The 21,719-nt window shown below is 39.9% G+C and overlaps 1 protein-coding gene and 2 non-coding genes across 3 annotated transcripts; all 3 read right to left on the bottom strand.

The window, feature by feature from the left end:
* Positions 1-1,217: 1,217 nt before the first annotated feature.
* LOC145635425 (uncharacterized) lies at positions 1,218-8,862 on the bottom strand. The gene is made up of 6 exons (XM_081686707.1): positions 7,803-8,862; positions 7,487-7,705; positions 6,766-6,927; positions 6,235-6,657; positions 5,397-6,010; positions 1,218-1,673 (listed from the first exon to the last, which is right to left on the bottom strand). The coding sequence occupies exons 1-6, from the start codon at positions 8,860-8,862 to the stop codon at positions 1,218-1,220; spliced, it is 2,934 nt and encodes a 977-aa protein (XP_081542833.1).
* Positions 8,863-11,885: 3,023 nt separating this feature from the next.
* LOC145565198 (small nucleolar RNA R71) lies at positions 11,886-11,992 on the bottom strand. Its single transcript, XR_014094987.1, has one exon. It is a non-coding gene; the product is annotated as a small nucleolar RNA R71 (small nucleolar RNA).
* Positions 11,993-20,639: 8,647 nt separating this feature from the next.
* Positions 20,640-20,746, bottom strand: LOC145565908 (small nucleolar RNA R71). The gene has a single exon (XR_014095267.1). It is a non-coding gene; the product is annotated as a small nucleolar RNA R71 (small nucleolar RNA).
* Positions 20,747-21,719: the final 973 nt, after the last annotated feature.

The following is a 21,719-nucleotide window of genomic DNA, read 5'->3' as shown; positions in this document are numbered from 1 at the left end:
CTTGATGACCGAGCCTTGTAATTAAAGCCGTACGACCCAACAATGTAATCTTGACAAAATTAATGAAAGTCAGGCATTGTTATCTTATTGAGTCGTTTGTTTTTGCATGCGTACGTCTCTGTTTCATGAATTAAAGGCCGAGAAAAAGCCATAACTATGCTTGCAACATAGCAACACGACTTATTAAAGCCAAACAAAATTATTTAAGACATAGCAAAACGGTCACAGAGGACTGCAAAAATTTTTTTTTTGACAAACACGGGCAAACGCTTCTCCCCCCATTGGGACGGACGGAGAAAGGCACAAGGTACCCTAAATCCGTCAAGGACATTTACCTCCTTAAATGAGGGAAAGGGCATACCTAGGCAAAATAGCCCAGCCAAACTTAGAAATTTTAAAGTTGAGATATTACTTGAAATTTCTTGAGTATGTCTGAGCGATAGATTCAACGGACGGCTCACATGAGGCCCGTAATACGGCCGCAATAATTGTTGATTCGGCGTTGCACCTAGTCCAAGGGCAATCATTACTATGATTTGATTAACTTGTTAGTAGTCATACCCCTTGAGGCATAAAAACTACCAAGTCAATCAAATCATTTAGAGTATGGACTAGGCGAACGCCGAATGAAGGGGCATACAACCCCATCGTACGAAAGCATAAAAACGTAAAAATGCGCAAAATTTGCTAAGTACAAAATAGATAAAGTAGTAAACCGCTCAGAAGGCGGTAAAAAATGCATTAATAAAGAGAGCTCAGAAGGTGGCAAAATATCTTACAAAGCCTCTCAAAACAGGCGGCATTGAATAAAAAGAAAAAGCAAAATTGTTTAACAAAAGCAGAAGTATGGAAAGCTGAAATCAGGAGATGGCTGGAAGAGGACATGGGCTCTATTTAGTCGTATCATTGTCTTGAACAGGCTCCTCAAAGACAAGGGTGGATGTGCCTTCAGCGGGATCTTCCTTGTTTTCTTCTTTGTCCTCATCTTCGTCTGCCTCCTCCTCATCTTCCTCATCGTCTAAGGTAGCTGGTGTGACGTTCAGTTCGGGAGAAGGCTAGCCGGCCTTCTTATCCTCTTCCATGAGGTAAACAGAGTTAAGACGCTTGGTGAAGCGCTCCTGATAGTAGGCAGCCTCCCCTTCATCCACCATGAGCTCAAACGCCTCGAAGAAGTGGCTCTTCAACCTATCCTTAGCATTTTGCTCGATGCAGACGACCTAGTCTGCGCTCGGGCGCCGAGGTGCTTTCAGCTGTTTAGTTAAGTCCTCAACGGACTTCTTCAAAGTCTCTACCTCGGCCTGAAGAGCGTTTGCCTTATCCAAGGCCTCCTTGAGATTCTTTTGGGATAAGTCCATGTCACTATTCAGCTTTTCGGAGGCCTCAAACCCTTCCTTCCAGCGCTGGCCGTCCAAGACAGCCTGATCCCTCTCTTGCCTAATGGTCTCCCTAGCCAGGGTCTCTTGTTCGAGAGCCTTGCCCAGCTTGACCAAGTCCTCAGCTTGTCGCGTCGCCTTGTCGGACAGCGCGTTGATCTGGGTTTCAAAGTAAGTGCGTTGGACAGCGGCCGTCCCTATAACGGCGTCGTGGGATTTCTGGACTTTCTCCCAAGCTCTTCTCAGCTTTTCATTCTCTTTATCCTTCCATTCAAGGAAGGCGGTCAGCCGCAGGAAGAGCTGCGTACAAGAAAAAGTGAGTTAGCAAAATAAAAATAAAAATATTCTAAGTATGAATGTTGGGAAGTGCTACCTCAGCGCTGCAGTTAATCATTGGGTCGAGGAAGCCCTTATGAATCCCCCGCAGCTTGTCTCACTGCTCAGCAGGGACGGCCCTGGCCATGGCTTCCCTCATGGCCTTTCTGTCCGCCCTAATGAAATTACGATTTTACCCCTCGTACGGGCTTTTACGACTTAATTTTATAAAAAAAATAGAAAACGTGTGGAAAAATCTCCTGCAGCGCCGAACGTTAGGCTGTCGCCTAGCGACAGGCTCTGTCGCCTCGCGACAGAGGCTGTTGTGGCGATAGAGGCGTATTTTATTCCTCTTCAAACTCCGATTTTTTTTATTAAATTCGGACTGTTTTCATTATAAATAACGTCCTTTGTCCTCCGTTTTTAATCATCAATTATCATTAATTCTTCTCATTAATTACCAACTCTTATCAAGAATTTCTTGATACTCTCTCTCTCTTTCTAAACCAACCCTTTTTACGAACAAAATTCCGCATTCACAAGATCTAGACACACCTAGCCCAATTCAAAGTTGCATTCGCCTTAGACATGAAAGGTTTGATATTTATGAGGGTTTGGTCCCAAATCTCTATTTCAATTATTTAATTGTTTTGATTTATTATTTTCTTTAAAGTTACTAACGCGTGTATTTTGTTATAAGAAAGAGGTAAGAGGCATCTAAGTAAGTGCTTTAATTGTTTAATTGATATTATGATATAGAAATCATGCTTAGATTGTTATTTTGATTCCTAGTATCATGTTAGGATGTTTTATTGCTTCCTAGTATCATGTTTAGGGTAACAACTAAAAATTCCTAATATCAATTATGATTAATAGAATGCTTCCTATTTTATTTCTTAATAGCATGTTAGTATCATGTTAGGGCTCAAGCTTTGATTTTTAATGTTTAGTGACATGCTAGGGTTTGTTATTAATCTTGTTAGTATCATGCCTAGGATCTTGCTATTATTATGCTTTAACATGATTATTTTTACAATTGTTATAATTGTTGTTATAATTATTATTATGATGATTATTATGTTGCTTGATGTTACTGTTATTGCTTGATCACACCTTTTATGCATGTTTAAAGGGAATTAGTACTTGTAATCACGCTTAATAAGATAATTAATAATCTTGTTTAGGGTTAATTTGATTATAATTAAAGTGATCGCCAATAATAGATTTATTTGTGCATTAATATTAAACCAACATAGATTAAACAGGTTTAGGGTTAATCTAATGATTGTATGTCAGTCAGAAAGCGCACATGAATACGAGAAGAATAAAGTAGAGGCCTATTATTAGGTCTAGGCGTCGTTTGATGTGCGCCTACGTTAAGCATGTGGTGAATATGCTTGGCACTCATAGGAAGTGGGAATTGACATACACGATTAGGGACAATGACTAGGGACAAGGAAAGTAGGGAGCCGCCAACAAGTTTTTAAGGAACTTGTAAACCGTTCACGGATCATAAAAGGCAACCACGAATTAAGGGACAACGAAGGCAACAACGATTCACCCGTGAAGGTTACACCCCATTCATAATCCATGAGATTACTAACTCCATATGGTTCGGAACCACGAAAGGAGGATCGGGGAGGATGGTACGAAGTGAGTCATGGAGTCACGTTCTCCCGTATTGGCCTCTACTCGATTCTTATAGTGAAAAGTGATTCCTGCGATCTCAAAGGCATACAAACAAAATATTAAATTTTATCCAAACCATTATTAGGCTAAATTTGTAGAATATTAATGCAACACATTATTCTAAAATATCGTGATCACTTGATTAAACAATAAGATTAAAGGAACCTAAACCGGTTGTCCAAATTATCTTATTGGGCGTGATTTTCAATTACATATTCCCTTTAACATGCAATATGGTGATCAATAAATATAATAGAAATCAACATTAATATTGGAAGTAATTTAACAATAATAGCGTTAGTCAAATCAAATATAAATTAATAACCTAATCATGATACTAGCAATATTAAAATGAAATAAGAGTAATTAAATTAATTAATTACTCACATTCTGCACGTTCCTTTAAATTGCTACATCATGAATAAACTTTCAGTAACTTCAATAGAAAAACATAAATAAAATGAAAATTAAATTAAATAGAAAGTTGAGTTGATTTGGTCCAAACCCTCAGTTATTTGTACCTTTCACACCTTGGTTTAAGGACAGAACTTCAGGTCGATTATTGACTCCTTGGAGTGCTTAAGTGAAGAATGGTGTAATTAGAAATATTGGTTTAAGGCTTAGAATATGGTAGAGAGAGAATAAAATGATTTTTGGTGTAAAAGAGAGGAAGAGAGAATGATTTGATGCCCCGAACTGTAGAAATGAAGAGCTTATTTATAGGGAAAATGAGCAGAGGGAACACACGGAACCCAAAAAGATAAAAACCCTAAAAAATAATGCCACGACATGCAAAAGTACGCCGCAACACGGCAAGAAATCCCGTGACACGGGGGAAATTAGTGTGACGCGGGATATTCTGGAGTGACACGGGACACATTTGACCTACGGGAAGTGAAAACGCGTGAATGGTTTACGCGGAGAAAACACGGAACAGTCCCGTGTAACGGAATGGGCACCGTGACACGGGAAATGATATGAACTAAACAACAAAACCCAAGAAACAGGGAGGAGAAATCAAGTAACAACAAGTTCAAACCAACAAAATAAGGCAAACTTATCTCAAAATCACCAAGATAATGAAAATAGGGGGTCTTAATCAAAGCCAACACCAAATAAAGCTAGGATTAAGGAGTAATCACAAATATTACAAGGTAGCAATCACAAAGAAAGCAAGATAATAACAAATATTATGGTAGAGAGAGAAACTCTCTTTGATTACAAAATCAAGCAAAGTTCAACATTAATTAAAATGCAAAAACTTCTTAAAACAACTTAAATAGTTCGCACAAGCTGACAGAAAAACGGGAAAAGGTTCGCCCGAACTAAGGGTAAGTTCGGTCGAACTTATGGGTAGGTTTGGCCGAACCTAGGGATGGTTCGGTCGAACTATCCTGCTCTTGGTTTGGTCGAACCTTTGGAGTTCGACCACTACTGCAAAACTGACAAAATCGGGTTTGAAACTGACAAAATGGTTCAGTCGGACTTCCTAGGTTCAGCCGAACCTCTTCAATTCTTCTTGTCTTCAAGTGTGATGATGGTTAGTCCCGAAAGGTGACCTCCAAGGAGCTTGGCCCGACTTCGTGTCACGACACATGGAAAGTCTTCCACTTCTTCCACTAAGTTCCATGCACCCGCGTGGCCGCGGTAAACCCCTCCTCTTCAAAAGGAATTGCCCTCAATTCCGGATCATCATCACCAATATCATCTTCAAAAAGAAAAGGAGGACATTAAAGGTAGCATGAACTCCAAAGTCTCCCGGTAGATTGAGTTTGTAAGCATTAGGTCCAACTCTCTCAACAACTTCAAAGGGGCCTTCGGATCTTGGCATGAGCTTGTTCTTTCTCTTAGCCGGGAATCTTTCCTTTCGAAGATGGAGCCACATAAGATCACCTACATTGAATTCCCTTGACTTCTTGAATTTGTTTTCCCTTACCTTGTAACCCTCATTTGCCTTCTCAATTCTCTTCTTGACATCTTGATGAAGTTTTTTTTTATCGTTTCAACTCTATCTTTTGCCTCAAAGCTCAACTCCTCTTGAGGGATACTAGGCAACAAGTCAAGTGGTAGGCGGGTATTGAAACCATACACTACTTCAAATGGTGTTTTCCCGGTAGCTATGCAATGAGAGCGGTTGTAAGCAAATTCAACTTGAGGTAGCTTAAGATCCCAATCTTTCATGTGTTTGCTAATGATAGCTCGGAGAACAGTGGACATGATACGATTAGTTACCTCGGTTTGGCCGCTGGTTTGAGGGTGACTAAAGGTACTAAACAAGAGCTTGGTTCCCACTAACTTCCACAAAGTCTTCCAAAAGTAGCTCAAGACCTTAGGATCTCGGTCTGACACAATACTTTTTGGAATGCAATGAAGCTTCACCACTTCTCTAAAGAACAAGGTAGCCACATGAGAAGCGTCATTGGTCTTGTGGCAAGGAATGAAGTGATCCATCTTGCTAAAACGATCAACCATATCAAGCACGGAATCATTTTGCCTTTGAGTGCGAGGGAGAGAAACCACAAATTCCATACTAAGATCATCCCAAGGGTGACTAGGGACCGGAAGAGGAGAGTAGAGTCCTTCACGGAATTGACTCTTAGCCTTGTGACAAGCCCCACAACGAGCTATCACATCTTGCACATAACCAAACATCTTGGGCCAATAAAAATGATCTCGAAGAATGTCATATGTTTATGCAACCCCAAAGTGTCCGACTAGTCCTCCTTGATGAGCTTCTTTAACAAGCAACCGTCGATGAGAGCATTTTGGACACAAAGCTTGTTTCCCTTGAAAAGGAAAACCTCTTGCACCATGAAAGAGCCATCGACCCCTTTTTCACACTTCTTCATCAACCCACCAAAATCCTCATCATCGCTATACAACTCTTTAAGCAACTCAAACCCTAAAAACTTCGCATCAAGAATAGTGATCATACAATGCCTCCTAGAAAGAGCATCGACGACAACATTGCTCTTTCCTTCCTTGTACTTAGAAGAGAAAGTGAATGATTGGAGGAATTCAACCCATTTGGCATGCCTTGCATTGAGTTTATGAGAACCATTGATATACTTGAGAGATTCATGATTGGAGTGTAGCACAAATGGTCTAGGCCTCAAGTAATGCGACCAATGATCAAGAGCCCTCACAATAGCATATAACTCCTTGTCAAAGGTACTATATTTCATTCTTGCTCCACCAAGATTCTCACTAAAATAGACAACCGGTATCCCTCCTTGCACAAGAGCCGCTCCAACTCCAACCCCACTAGCATCACATTCAACTTCAAAGGGTTGATCAAAATTCGGAAGAGCTAAGATTGGAGCCTCACACAACTTCTTCTTGAGGGTCTAAAAAGCCCTTTGAGTCGATGGTGTCCACTCAAAAGTACCCTTCTTCATGCATTCGGTCACCAGGGCCAAAATAGTGCTAAAATTCTTCAAAAACCTTCGATAGAAGGAAGCTAGACCATGGAAACTCCTAACTTGAGTGAGAGTAGTAGGAGTAGGCCACGATTGAATGACCTCCACTTTAATAGGGTCCATTGAGATCCCTACATTCGAAATTACATAACCAAGAAAAACAATGCTATCCACCATAAAAGTACACTTTTCTAACTTGGCAAAAAGCCGCCTACTTCTCATTATTTCAAATACTTGCCTCAAATGTTTAACATGATCAAGTTCACATTTTCTATAAACAAGTATGCCATCAAAATAAACAACAACAAATTTACCAATGAAGGGGGGAAGTACCTCGTTCATGAGCCTCATGAAAGTGCTAGGAGCATTAGAGAGCCCAAATGGCATAACTAGCCACTCATACAAGCCTTGCTTTGTCTTGAAAGCGGTCTTCCACTCATCTCCTTCACGCATGCGAATTTGATGGTACCCCATCCTCTAGTCAATCTTCGAAAACACCTTGGAACCATGTAACTCTTTAAGCATATCATCAAGTCGGGGAATAGGGAAGCGGTACTTGATGGTGATATTATTGATGGCCCTAATATCCACACATATCCTCCATGTACCATCCTTTTTTGGAACCAAAAGAGCCGGAACCGAACAAGGGCTAAGGGATTCCCTCACAAATCCTCTTTCAATAAAACACACCAACTTGTCTTTGAAGCTCTCTTGCTTCGTCGGGGGTACACCTATAAGCTGGTCTATTAGGGAGTTGTGATCCAAGAATAAGATTGATTTGATGCTCAATTCCCCTAATAGGTGGCAAACCGGGTGGGAGATCATCGGGAAAAACATCATGGTACTCAACCAAAACTTCCTTTACAAGGGGGGTGGATTGGGTTCTCTCCCTCACTCTCTTGTGTTTCCCTACGAAGACAAATAAAGACAAGGTGTCCTTAATTTATCTCCTTTCCCATTTCATTTTCCCCAATGAGAAGGTTCTCTTTGATTGTGTTTCCCGTACCCGAAGGTACTTTGTGTTTGATGGTGGGGGACAAGGGGTTGAGTACAATCTTCTTCTTAACCATCATGAATGAATAAATGTTCTTTCTTCCATTATGCATTAGATCTCTATCAAATTTCCAAGGTCTACCAAGAAATACATGACAAGCATCCATAGGCAATACATCACAAAGCACCTCATCCTTGTATAGCTTGCCAATTGAGAAAGAAAAAAGAGTTTGTTTCGTTACCTTCACCTCATTGTGATTGTTAAGCCATTGAAGCTTGTAGGGAGTAGGATGATCGGTAGTTTCAAGATTGAGCTTTCTCACCAATGTTATTGAAGCCAAATTAGTGCAAGAGCCACTATCAATGATAAGGTTGATAACTCGATCCTTGGTGGTGCAACGAGTTTGGAAGATGTTTTCCCTTTGCTCTTCTTCCAAAGGGGTAGAAATGGAGTGAAGTGCCCTCCTCACAAAAAGGATTTGACCCTCATCGACCTCAACTAGAATATCATCCTCTTCATCATATACAGGGTCTCCAAAATCCGTTTTCTCATCTTCGTACTCATCATCATCCATTTCACGAATCATCATAGCTCTACTATTTGGACACTCATTAGGAAAATGTCTATAACCTCTACACTTGTAGCAAGTCTTCCAATTGCTCATCTTGTTGTGATCATCTTTGTTAGAAGAGTGCATGGGAGCCTTGCCTTTGTCATCCTTAGAAATGGGCTTGCTTGTCTCACTCTTTGGAGCAAAAGAACACTTGAAGGTAAGATTAGTATACCCACTAGCACTACTCACCTTGTCATACTTCTCAAACTTCAAAGCCTTTTGCACCACTTGATCAAAACTTACTTGGGCATGCACATCAACCTTTTGCGCAAGCTTTCTTTCGAGACCACCAATATACCTAGCAATCTTATGCTCCGGTGCTTCTTCAATTCCACTCATGATAGAAAGTTTCTCAAACTCCCTGGTATACTTCTCTACCGATATAGTTCCTTGCTTAAGAGAGTTCAATTTAAGATAAGCATCTTGCAAATAATCTTTAGGCACAAAGGCCTTGTTCATATGTGTCTTTAATTTCTCCCAAGAAGTGATTTTTGATTTTCCATCTTTCCTCCTACGATTCTTTAAGTTCTCATACTACAAAGAAGCATGCTTTTTGAGTTTAAGGATGACCAATTTGAAACGTTTTTTGGCAAGGGAATAAACCCGTCGTCAATTGTCTATCCCTAGATCAAATACAATTTATACAACCTAAACAAACCTAATACGAGTATAAGGCAAGCATAGGGGTCGAACCACAGGGAACGAATAAACACCACCAAATGTTATCGACAATTAAGCTAGTTCGGAATAGGAGATAAATAAACTAAAGTCTAAAGATGCTAAAACAAGAAATAAAACACTAAGAGGAATGGTTTAGGTATATCATTCACTTGAGCATAAACAAAGGCATAGAAATTGAATTAATTATGAACTAAACATGCTCGAATATCGAAGTAAAGGATCCAATCTAGCCGCCTTTTGGGGTCAATTGGCTTCTCCTAACATAGCCTCTATGTTTCCATATACTAGGAGGTACTATTAAATAACAATCGATAATAATGAACCCTAGATAAGTCAACTTCCGTTCCTTGTTATCAAAGATTCACCTTTAATCAACCAACAATGTGCACTTGCAATAAGATTAAAGAATATCAAGCATATAAAGACTTTAATCACAAATAAATCAATTCTAAACCCTAAAACATGCTCAAGATCCAACTACACCACAACCATCCCCTTAATGGGGGAATTACTCACTAATCATGATAACAACAAGATTAATCAACAAATAATCAAGAATCTACATGATTAACAAGCAATACCAACAACAAAAATAATAATCAAAAGAAGGCAAATAAAATAGAGGAGAGAGAGTTAGAGATTCTCATTGATTGAATGTGAAAATCTACAAGCAAGATGATCAATCTTCCTCTTCAATATCCAAGCTCAACAATGGTGAAACCCTCATGATGTGTCCATTTTATATAGTATTTTACCCCCGTCCCTCGGTCATAATTAGTAGTGTTTTTGGCTCTTTAGAGCCACTTTTATTACTAATTGGTGTTTTCCAGTGTTTTCGTAGATTTGGTTGACTTTTGCAGGGATTTATGCTTTTGGAGTATTTTCCCGAGATATTTTGGAGCAATCACGAGCATTGGAGAAGCACGACCAGATTCAATAGCCCAGGGCCGGTTAGAGACATCGAACCGGTGATTAAGGGCTCGGTATAGGTGATACCGGGGCATTTGGACCGAGTATTCAAGACCCAAAGAGGAAACCCAGATTGGCCCGAAGAATTGGAGCCCAATCGAAGTCCAAATAGTGGCCCAAATGAGCCGCCCGGCCAAAGAGGCTGGCGCCCGGAGGCGCGTCCGGCCGGGCGGGAGAAGCTATGGCTGGCGCCCGGTGACGCGCCCGGCCGGGCGCGAGATTGCTATTAGAGACAAAAAGGCGCGCCCGATTTATTTATTTTGGTAACGATTTCTTTTCCCTTAATCTTAGTTATTTATTTTATTCCTTTCATCATGATTTATTTTATTACTTTGATTAGTTTAGTTTTTAATATGTGTGAGTAGTTTAATTTCTAGGGTTTATGGGGATCTAATTAATAATATGAAGGGGTAAATTATTGTTGTTGATTATTAATGCTAGATTAATTTCCTATTGATTGATTTAATGCTCTGTGACTAGATTAGGCCTATCTTTTATGCATGAGTTTGACAATATTGATTCAAGAATCGAGAGATGAGAATTAATATTTAGGTCTAGTTTCAATAGGCAAGTTAATTTATGAATGGTTAGGTCAAGATTCGAGAGATGAGATTTAATACCGATAAATTAATTGTGTGATTGTAATACGTAGCGAGAGCCCTTTACAATCCGGTTAATTGATGCATTGATGATTGACTATTATCGATTATTGGTATTTCATGATAATTTCTTATTGAATTGTTTTAATGTTTTACAATTGCGGCTTGTAAAAGTATAGCAATATTAAATTGATGAATCGAGCAGATGTTAATTTGATATTAAAGGCTATTTTCAATAAGGACTTAGATCTAGTAAATTGCGAGAGCCTTTTAATCATGTTATTTATGCAATGTCAATAATTGATTACTATGTTTTACCCTGGAGTATTATTTATTGGTGAACCTATGCCCTAGATCCTTTCATATATTGTTTTCTTCCTATTCTCAACCTTAGTTACTTAAATAATTTATATTATAATAATTAATTAGGAGTAAAAAGACTTGTTTCCCTGTGGAGATCGACCATACTTCCCTATATACCATAGTTAGTGATTTAGGTAATTATTTTTTATTAGGGAATACGACTTTACCCTGTCAAAATTTGGCGCCGTTGCTGGGGAAACGGTTTTAATTTTATTTCTGATTGTTTTTGTATTCTAGATTATTTCTCTTTTGTCTCAGAGAGCGTCAGTTCTCTGAGACAAATCTCATATTTGCTTCTAGTTTTTGTTTATGCCCAGGTGTTCCAGATCAGGTTATATCCCATTCGATCCTGAGATCGAACGTTCCTTCCATAGACAGAAAAATTTCTACAAGCAAATCCTGGCGGATTCTAGTGATAATAACAATAATCACCGCGATCCTCCAACTGATTCCAGCGATTTAGAGGCATCATCAGACGCAGAATCAGAGATGACGGCTCTAAAGAAGCTTAGTGATTATTCACAACCAAAGCTTACGGATTTTCCACATCTCACCCCTACTCCGGCTCTTGATGGGGTTCAATTTGAAATTAAACCTCAATTTATAACGATGATAGAGAGGAAGCAATTCAGTGGAGCCAAGGGTGAAGACCCGAATCTTCACATTGCCGACTATTGTCAATATTGTAACACCATCAGGCAAGCCGGGGTCACTCAAGACCAAATCAGGGAGATTCTCTTTCCCTTTTCTTTAACTGGAAAAGCTAAATTGTGGTTTAATGGCTTAAATAGAACTACACTTGGTATAACTGACTGGGAAACTCTTGTTTTAAATTTCTATAACAAGTATTATCCTGCAGAGAGAACAGCAGTACTACGGAGTGCGATTCAGAACTTTGCCCAAGAAGCCGATGAGTCTTTATATGAGGCTTGGGAGAGGTTCAAGGACTGACAAAGAGAATGCCCTCACCATAATTTAGCGCAATGGCAGTTGATCCAAGCCTTTTATAACGGCATTGGAAATTCTTCTAGATTAATTCTAGACTCTGCAGCTAGTGGGAGATTTATGAATCTTAATGTTGATGATGCAGGTCAGGTTATTGAAGATATGGCGATACACAATTCCCAATACGGGAATCCTAGAGGATTTGCTAACAAGGGGAAGCATAGTGTCGACTCTGTATCCTTTTTGCAAGCTCAACTAACCTCTATTTGCCAAAAATTAGATAATCTGAGCACTGCTAATGTAGCTAATGTTTCTGCGATTAATAATAATTCTAATGAGGCTCTCTGTGAAAATTGTGGTATTGTAGGTCATTGGGAGCAGGATTGCAGGAGTTCCGTGGAGCAAGTTAATGCCTTCCAAGCTTATAGGCAGAATAACCCATATTCCAACACTTACAATCCTGGGTATCGGAATCATCCATACCTTTCCTACCGGAGCACTAATGTTCAAAATCCACCACCACAAGAACCACAGGTGCCACAGCAACAGCAGCAGAAATATTATCACCCCAATGCTAGCAAGAAGAATCAACCACAACAACCCCCCTCATCTTCCGACCCTTCTTTGGGGGAAATTAGAGCAATGTTGGTCAATATGCAAAAGCACATGGAGAGCAGGAATGCGACAATTGATCAAATTCTAGCGCATAATAAAATTGTAGATAATCAAATTGCGCAACTCTCCGCTACTCTACAAGCACGCCAACAGGGAGCCTTGCCGGCACAGCCGACTAGGCCTACGGATCAAGCATTTGCAATTACTCTAAGGAGTGGTTCAAACTATGAAGGGCCCTCTATGCCCTGAGTTGATGAACCTGTTTTTATCAAATAATGCTAATCTTGATTCCATTAAACCAAACAATGTAGTTGATAGCCCTGCAGGGCTAAAGGATAATACTAACATGTCTAATTCTACATTGCAGGGTAAAACTCCAGAGAGGGTAGCTACTCCAAACAAGAATAAGAATGCTCAAAAGCCAATTATCAAACTTCCTTTTCCCAATCGTCAATTGAAGATAAACTTTGATAAGCAGTTTGGTAAGTTCCTGGAGGTGGTTAAAGATTTGAAGGTAACAGTTCCCTTTACTAAATTGATCACACAAATCCCCTCATATGCAAAATTTATGAAAGAAATATTGACGAGAAAAAGGTCTATTAGTGAGGTAGAGACAGTAGCTTTCACTGCAGAGTGTAGTGCCGTACTTCAAAATAAGTCTCCACCTAAATTAAAAGATCCGGGTAGTTTTTTTATCCCTTGTCATATTGGCAATCTCTTAATTGATAATGCATTATGTGATTTGGGTGCTAGTGTTAGCGTCATGCCATTATCTGTGTGTTCTAAGTTGAATATGGGTAAATTAAAAGCTACCAATATAACTCTACAAATGGCCGACCGTTCTTTCAAATACCCCTTAGGTGTTTTAGAGGATTTCCCCGTTAGAGTAGGTAAATTTTATATACCTGTAGATTTTGTTGTTCTTGATATGGCTGAGGATAAGCAAACCCCAATTATTTTGGGTAGACCATTCCTTAACACTGTAGGAGCAGTCATAGATGTAAGAAGTGGTAAGCTAACACTATCAGTAGGGGACGATAAAGTTGTTTTTAATCTTAATAATGCCCCTAAAAGCTCCATGACTAAGGAGAAATGTTTCAGCGTTAATGTGGTTGTAAATTATTCTAACAAGCCCCAAGCTCTTGAAAAAGATCCCTTGGAGGCGGTATCTTGTGTTGCATCCTTTTCAGATGAGATAGAAAAATGGCAGAAGGAAGTCGATGCAATAGAAAGAGCACTCTACAATGTTGGTCTTGGTTTCGAGGACGAACAAGTGGAACCGATCGAGCAAGTTGTGCGAATCGAGCCTACGGTAAGTGTTCCACCAGATCGAGTTGCAAGTGTTGAACGTAATGACAATTTGAAGCAACATTCGATCGAAGAAGGGTTTTTAGTGCGTAGCATTGAAGATCCCCTAGTCCAAGTAAAGGAGGATCCACCAGATAAGGCGACTTGGCGTCCCACGGGTTATGTCAGGAAGCCGCATCGCAGCCTAAACATCGCTAGACCGTGTGAGAAACCACCCGATCAAGTGTTAGGCCAAGGGTCCTAGAAATTGTACTTGGTAAGAAGGTCGTGCGGGACCTAGATAAACCAGCGCTTTGCGGGAGGCAACCCGTATTTTTAATGTTTTTTAGTCTAGTTTTTCTTTTCTTTTTCTTATGAGAGGAGAGATGAGGGAATTTAATGAGTTTTTTGAGTGTTTGTACATGTTTGAAGGAAAAGAGTTAGCCAAATTTTGGAGAAAAGAAGAAAAATAAAGTTCGCCGATTTAGTCTCGGGCCCGACCGGGCGAAGCCAGCCCGATCGGGCGCGAGAGCAAGGGTCTGAAAATAAGAAATTTCACCCGACCGGGCGCGAAACTTGACTTTTACGGACTTATTTGTCCGCCCGATCGGGCAAGCCTCGCCCGACCGGGCGCGAGAAGGGAAGGAATTTTGGCCTAAAATCGCCCGATCGGGCGCGAGAGAAAGACGAAATCAGATAGTCAGATCGCCTGACCAGGCGAATGGCGCCCGACCGGGCGCGAGAGGTTACGGATTTTAGTAAATTCAGATCGCCCGATCGGGCGACCCACCGCCTGACCGGGCGCGAGCACGTCCGCGTCTTTTTCTTCCCCCTTTTCTTCTTTCTTTCTCCATTTCTTCTTTCCTCCATTACTTTCTCTCTCTAAAACTCAAATTTTCTCTAACTTCTCTATAAGATTTCTCCTCCATTACCAACCCAAATTCAAAACTCTTTACATATTTGTGATCCTCTCTTCATCCTCTTTACTCTCATATACAAATTTTTCAGTTTTAATTCAACAAATTTTCAACCCATTTTTTCTACATGGCATCAAAGAGGGCTAGGTTCATTTTTGGTAGGAGCTCCAGTTCAAGGGAGGAGTACGACCCAGACTTGCAGCTCCCGTATTGGCCGACGATCCGGATCGTGAGTCAGGAACAAAAAGAACGATTGGAGCATTTGGTTGGTCGTGAGGTAATTCCTTCTCGGTGGTTACACCGCCCTACCTTAGAATCATATGGTTTGTTTGATTTTGTTAAACGATTTTTGAATGATATTGGCATGAGAAAATTTGTTGACATACATTATCCTACATACCGAGAACTCACCAGTGAATTCCTATCCACTTTTCATGTTGTTAGTAGTAGGAATGGGCCTAATTTATTTTTCAAGTTAAATAATAGAAATATTAGTTTAACTTTTGTTGAATTTTGTAAAATTTTTGAATTAAATTCTGAATTATCTCACCAGTGGCATGCAGACTATAAAATGGGTGATTTACCTGCCCCCGACCCCCAACATGCTAGTACCAAACCTATTCACCACCCTGTCCCGAAAATCTGGCAAAGATTTGCGGGTCTGTGTTTTTTAGGTAGGGCCGAGCCTCATAACGCTCAAACCAACGAACTAGCTATCATAGGACACTATGTATACGGGTTCGGGAAATTAAACATAGGCAGGTTTATAGTTCACCACTTGAGTCGGCATGCCACAACCAGCACCACTTCTAAGTCCCCTATCCGTTTAGGTGGCCTTATCACTCGAATAGCGGTGAAAAAGGCCGGTTTTGTAGTAGATGGACCCCACCAGCTGACTAACTGTGGACCAGATACCTACATGACTGCTAGGTATTTTGAGGATGTGGGGTGGGTTAGACCGGATAGCGAGCAGACACCCTTTTGGTGTATTCGGACTGGGAACGAGCAACCTTTGCCCATTTTTCCCCTTCCCAGTCCAGACTTGACCGCCTTTCCCCCGGGGAAACTTTCTTACACCTATGATGCTTTAGTTGCCAACGCTAGGGGGCAGGCACCACCACCACCAGTTCCACCACCCCAGCCTCAGCCCCAGGTGGCTTTCTCTCCACCTCGTATGTCCCATTCCGTCCCTCATGTTGACTCTGACCCAGTTTGGGATCTCCAGAGTATAGGTCAGGCCCTAGGACGTATCGAGCATTCGCATACTGACCTTAGGAGGATGGTAGGCTCTATTGACCAGAGGTTAGGGTACCTAGAGAGGAACCAGGGTAGAGCTCTCTACCCTATGTATGATGATTATGCTCGTTGGGGCAACATTCCCGACGACGCTATTCACCCTGACTGGTTTCAGCCTCCACCCCAGGGATACAATAGGGATCCCACTGCCCGTGGTATTTACTCAGACTATTCTTCCTTTTTCGGGTACGGACAGGACATTCCTTTTGGGGGACTGGTGGGGGGGAGTTTTCACGCTGATTATTTTGGTGGTAGCTCTTCTGGTGCAGGTGGTGCAGGTGGCAGTGGAGGTGCGGGCTTCGGCTCGATGGACGAGGATGATGAGGACTAGCTATGCTGGGCTAGTTTCCGAGCCAATGAGGACATTGTCTGATTCTGGCTTGGGGGGGGGGGATTTTGGTTAGGTATTTTTCCATTTCTCTTTTCTTTTATTTTTGGTGTGTTTTATTAGGTTAGTTTTCTTGCTTTCTAGGTTAGTTTTATTGCTTTCTTTATATATAAAAATACAAAAAAATTGAAAAATAAAAAAATCCAAAAATACGTTCCAATGAATTATAAATTATGCTTCCCTGTGCCCCATACTTGAGAAAATTTGTTTTGATTCTTGGTATTTGATGATAGGCATTGTGGATTAGTTGATCATGATTTGATGTTTGATTGCCTTGAAACCTTAACATGTGTCAATTTTGTCCAACTACTTGTGAATATAGTGCTTGACTAGTTGATTTGGTAAGGAATGTGTGATAGTTCCATAGTTCCTGGTGTGTCAATGAATTTGAGTATTGGTTTGCAACTATAAGTAATGTTTATATGATTCATTATTATGCACATTGTGGAGGACGAAGGCATTTGTTCTTTTAGGTAGCCTCCAGACATTGTAGATACATTTGTTCCCTTCTTGCTACCCATGTTGTTACCTTGACCTTTTTGTCGTTTATTAGCCACATTACAAGCCTATTTTGCCCCATTGGTTACTAGTCCCAAGCTTGGCTTGGGGGAGCTATTAGTGAGTGAGGTGAGGGAGTTTGTAATGTGCTTATTATTTGCACAATTTGGGTGGGATTTGAGAAGTTGTTTTGTTGTTATTCATGTTTATTTTTGATGAGTATGAGAGTTATATTTTCTTGAAAAAATAAAGCATGATATTATGAGAAAAATAAAGAGAAGTTCAAAGAAAAAAAATTTGAAAAAATAAGTGAACTTCAGAAAAAAAAAAAAAATGTTCAAATGTTCTAGTTGGAGGTAGATCAAAAGAAAAAAATTGAGCCTCAATGAAAAAAAATTCAAGTTTGGAAAATAAGTTTGTTTATTCACTCTATTACTCCATTATTATATCTTATGAGTGAAATTGTAAGTGTTGGGATTATTTATTATGATTGGAGTTTATTTGGTTGATGTTAGAGTTGGTTATGTAGGAGATGTATGATCATTATTTATTTTGATCATGGGTTTTATTAGGATATGGATCCTTTAAGCATAGCTTCTCTCTCACTTATTCCCAAATTTATCTTACCCTTTACCCTAGCCTTACATTACAAGCTTTAAAGACCTTCCGACCTTTGTGCATAGAATTGTATGGATGTGAAAGTGTTGTCTATCAATGCAAGTTATGATTTGGCATATTTCGAGTCGACTAGTAGGATTGAGCGTTCATTGTCTTATACACACGAGAGTGTGAGTTGGGAGGGCATTGTTCACATTAAAGGGGTGGTTGGAGAGCGATCGAGTACATCTTTTACTCGCCACATAAATGAGAGTTGAGTGTGTGAGCACTAGTCTTAAATTCTATATGCTCTTGTGGTTTGCTCTTTTTTACAATTGTTAGGGAAGAAAGGTAATTGGATGGATTTGATTGGTTGACTCTGAAGCGTGTTTATTTGTTTTACCCTGGATCATTTGTGCTTGATTTGTACTTTTGGGTTGAAGCATATTTATTGATTCATTGATGAGATCTTTGCTTAGGGACAAGAAAAGGTTTGGCTTGGGGGAGTTTGATGTGTCCATTTTATATAGTATTTTACCCCCGTCCCTCGGTCATAATTAGTAGTTTTTTTTGGCTCTTTAGAGCCACTTTTATTACTAATTGGTGTTTTCCAGTGTTTTCGTAGATTTGGTTGACTTTTGCAGGGATTTATGCTTTTGGAGTATTTTCCCGAGATATTTTGGAGCAATCACGAGAATTGGAGAAGCACGATGATGTGTCCATTTTATATAGTATTTTACCCCCATCCCTTGGTCATAATTAGTAGTGTTTTTGGCTCTTTAGAGCCACTTTTATTACTAATTGGTTTTTTCTAGTGTTTTCGTAGATTTAGTTGACTTTTGCAGGGATTTATGCTTTTGGAGTATTTTCCCGAGATATTTTGGAGCAATCACGAGCATTGGAGAAACACGACCACTTTTGGAGCCCAAGACCGATGAGAGCCGGTGATTAAGGGCTCGGTGATCGGGATACCGAGGTTTGGACCGAGTATTCAAGACCCGAAGAGGAGATCCGAATTGGGCTGAGGAGTCGAGCCCAATCGGAAGTCCAAAGCCTCGAGGAGCCACAAGGGCCTGATCGGGCAAGCTTAGCTCGATCGGACAAGATGCGCAGCAAGCCAAGGATGTGTGGCCCAAGGCGTGCCCGATCGTGCGAGGCTTAGCACGATCGGGCGGTGCTGCTGAGAAGAGTGTGCTAGCAAAAAGGCGGGCCCGATCGGGCGGCCCTTCGCCCGATCGGGCGCGTGTTTTTCCTAGAGTCTGATTAGTTTAGTTTTAGTTCGTGTTTTAGGAAAGGTTTAAATACAATCTGTTCGGAATTTTTAGTTACTTCTTCTCTTAGATCCCTTCTCTCTTAGACTTTCTCTCTCTACTTAGTTTTCTCTCTCTTAAACTCTCTCTAAACCTTTGTTCTTAGTTCTTTTCATTAATTCCAGATTTATTTTGGTAACGATTTCTCATCCTTTAATCTTATTTATTTTATTCCTTTCATCATGATTTATTTTATTACTTTGATTAGTTTAGTTTTTTTTATATGTGTGAGTAGTTTAATTTCTAGGGTTTATGGGGATCTAATAAATAATATGAAGGGATAAATTATTGTTGTTGATTATCAATGCTAGATTAATTTCCTATTGATTGGATTAATGCTCTGTGACTAGATTAGGCCTATCTTTTATGCATGAGTTTCACAATTTTGATTCAAGAATCGAGAGATGAGAATTAATGTTTAGGTCTAGTTTCAATAGGCAAGTTAATTTATAAATGGTTAATTTAAGATTCGAGAGATGAGATTTAATACCGGTAAATTAATTGTGTGATTGTAATACGTAGCGAGAGCCCTTTACAATCTGGTTAATTGATGCATTGATGATTGACTATTATCGATTATTGGTATTGCATGATAATTTCTTATTGAATTGTTTTAATGTTTTACAATTGCGGCTTGTAAAAGTATAGCAATATTAAATTGATGAACCGAGCAGATGTTAATTTGATAATAAAGGCTATTTTCAATAAGAACTTAGATCTAGTAAATTGCGAGAGCCTGTTAGATCTATGTTGATTAATAAATTGCGAGAGCCTGTTAATCATGTTATTTATGCAATGTCAATGATTGATTACTATGTTTTACCCTGAAGTATTATTTATTGGTGAACCTATGCCCTAGATCCCTTTATATATTGTTTTCTCCCTATTCTTATTCTTTGTAGTTTAGTTCCAAACTTAATTATAAATATTAGTTACTTAAATAATTTAGATTATAATATTTAATTAGGAGTAAAAAGACCTGTTTCCCTGTGGAGATTGACCCTACTTCCCTATCTACCTTAGTTAGTGATTTAGGTAATTATTTTTGATTAGGGGATACGACTTTACCCTGTCAAAATTTGGCGCCGTTGCCGGGGAAACGGTTTTATTTTTATTTGTGATTGTTTTTGTAGTCTAGATTATTTCTCTTTTGTCTCAGAGAGCGCTAGTTCTATGAGACAAATCTCATATTTGCTTCTAGCTTTTGTTTATGCTCAGGTGTTCCAGATCAGGTTACATCCCTTTCGATCCTGAGATCGAACGTTCCTTCCATAGACAGAAAAACTTCTACAAGCAAATCCTGGCGGATTCTGGTGATAATAACAATAATCACCGCGATCCTCCAACTGATTCTAGCAATTCAGAGACATCATCAGACACAGAATCAGAGATGGCGGCTCCAAAGAAGCTTAGTGATTATTCACAACCAAAGCTTACGGATTTTCCACATCTCACCCCTACTCCGGCTCTTGATGGGGTTCAATTTGAAATTAAACCTCAATTTATAACGATGATAGAGAGGAAGCAATTCAGTGGAGCAAAGGGTGAAGACCCGAATCTTCACATTGCCGACTATTGTCAATATTGCAACACCATCAGGCAAGCCGGGGTCACTCAAGACCAAATCAGGGAGATTCTCTTTCCCTTCTCTTTAACTGGAAAAGCTAAATTATGATTTAATGGCTTAAATAGAACTACACTTGGTATAACTGACTGGGAAACTCTTGTTTTGAATTTCTATAACAAGTATTATCCTGCAGAGAGAACAGCAGTACTACGGAGTGCGATTCAGAACTTTGCCCAAGAAGCCGATGAGTCTTTATATGAGGCTTGGGAGAGGTTCAAGGACCTACAAAGAGAATGCCCCCACCATAATTTAGCACAATGGCAGTTAATCCAAGCCTTTTATAACGGCATTGGAAATTCCTCTAGAATAATTTTAGACTCTGCAGCTAGTGGGAGATTCATGAATCTTAATGTTGATGATGCAGGTCAGGTTATTGAAGACATGGCGATACACAATTCCCAATATGGGAATCCCAGAGGATTTGCTAACAAGGGGAAACATAGTGTCGACTCTGTATCCTTGTTGCAAGCTCAACTGACCTCTATTTGCCAAAAATTAGATAATCTGAGCACTGCCAATGTAGCCAATGTTTCTGCGATTAATAATAATTCTAATGAGGCTTTCTGTGAAAATTGTGGTATTGTAGGTCATTGGGAGCAGGATTGCAGGAGTTCCGTGGAGCAAGTTAATGCCTTCCAAGCTTATAGGCAGAATAACCCATATTCCAACACTTACAATCCTGGGTATCGGAATCATCCATACCTTTCCTACCGGAGCACTAATGTTCAAAATCCACCACCACAAGAACCACAGGTGCCACAGCAACAGCAGCAGAAATATTATCACCCCAATGCTAGCAAGAAGAATCAACCACAACAACCCCCCTCATCTTCCGACCCTTCTTTGGGGGAAATTAGAGCAATGTTGGTCAATATGCAAAAGCACATGGAGAGCAGGAATGCGACAAATGATCAAATTCTAGCGCATAATAAAATTGTAGATAATCAAATTGCGCAACTCTCCGCTACTCTACAAGCACGCCAACAGGGAGCCCTGCCGGCACAGCCGACTAGGCCTACGGATCAAGCATTTGCAATTACTCTAAGGAGTGGTTCAAACTATGAAGGGCCCTCTATGCCCAGAGTTGATGAACCTATTTTATTAAATACTGCTAATCTTGATTCCATTAAACCAAACAATGTAGTTGATAGCCCTACAGGGCTAAAAGATAATACTAACATATCTAATTCTACATTGCAGGGTAAAACTCCAGAGAAGGTGGCT

This window comes from Chenopodium album, chromosome 1 (genome assembly GCF_948465745.1).
Source record: "Chenopodium album chromosome 1, dcCheAlbu1.1, whole genome shotgun sequence".
In the NCBI taxonomy this organism is placed as follows: Eukaryota; Viridiplantae; Streptophyta; class Magnoliopsida; order Caryophyllales; family Amaranthaceae; genus Chenopodium; species Chenopodium album.
Note: the sequence above shows the minus strand (reverse complement) of the source record. Positions and strands in the feature narration are given on the sequence as shown.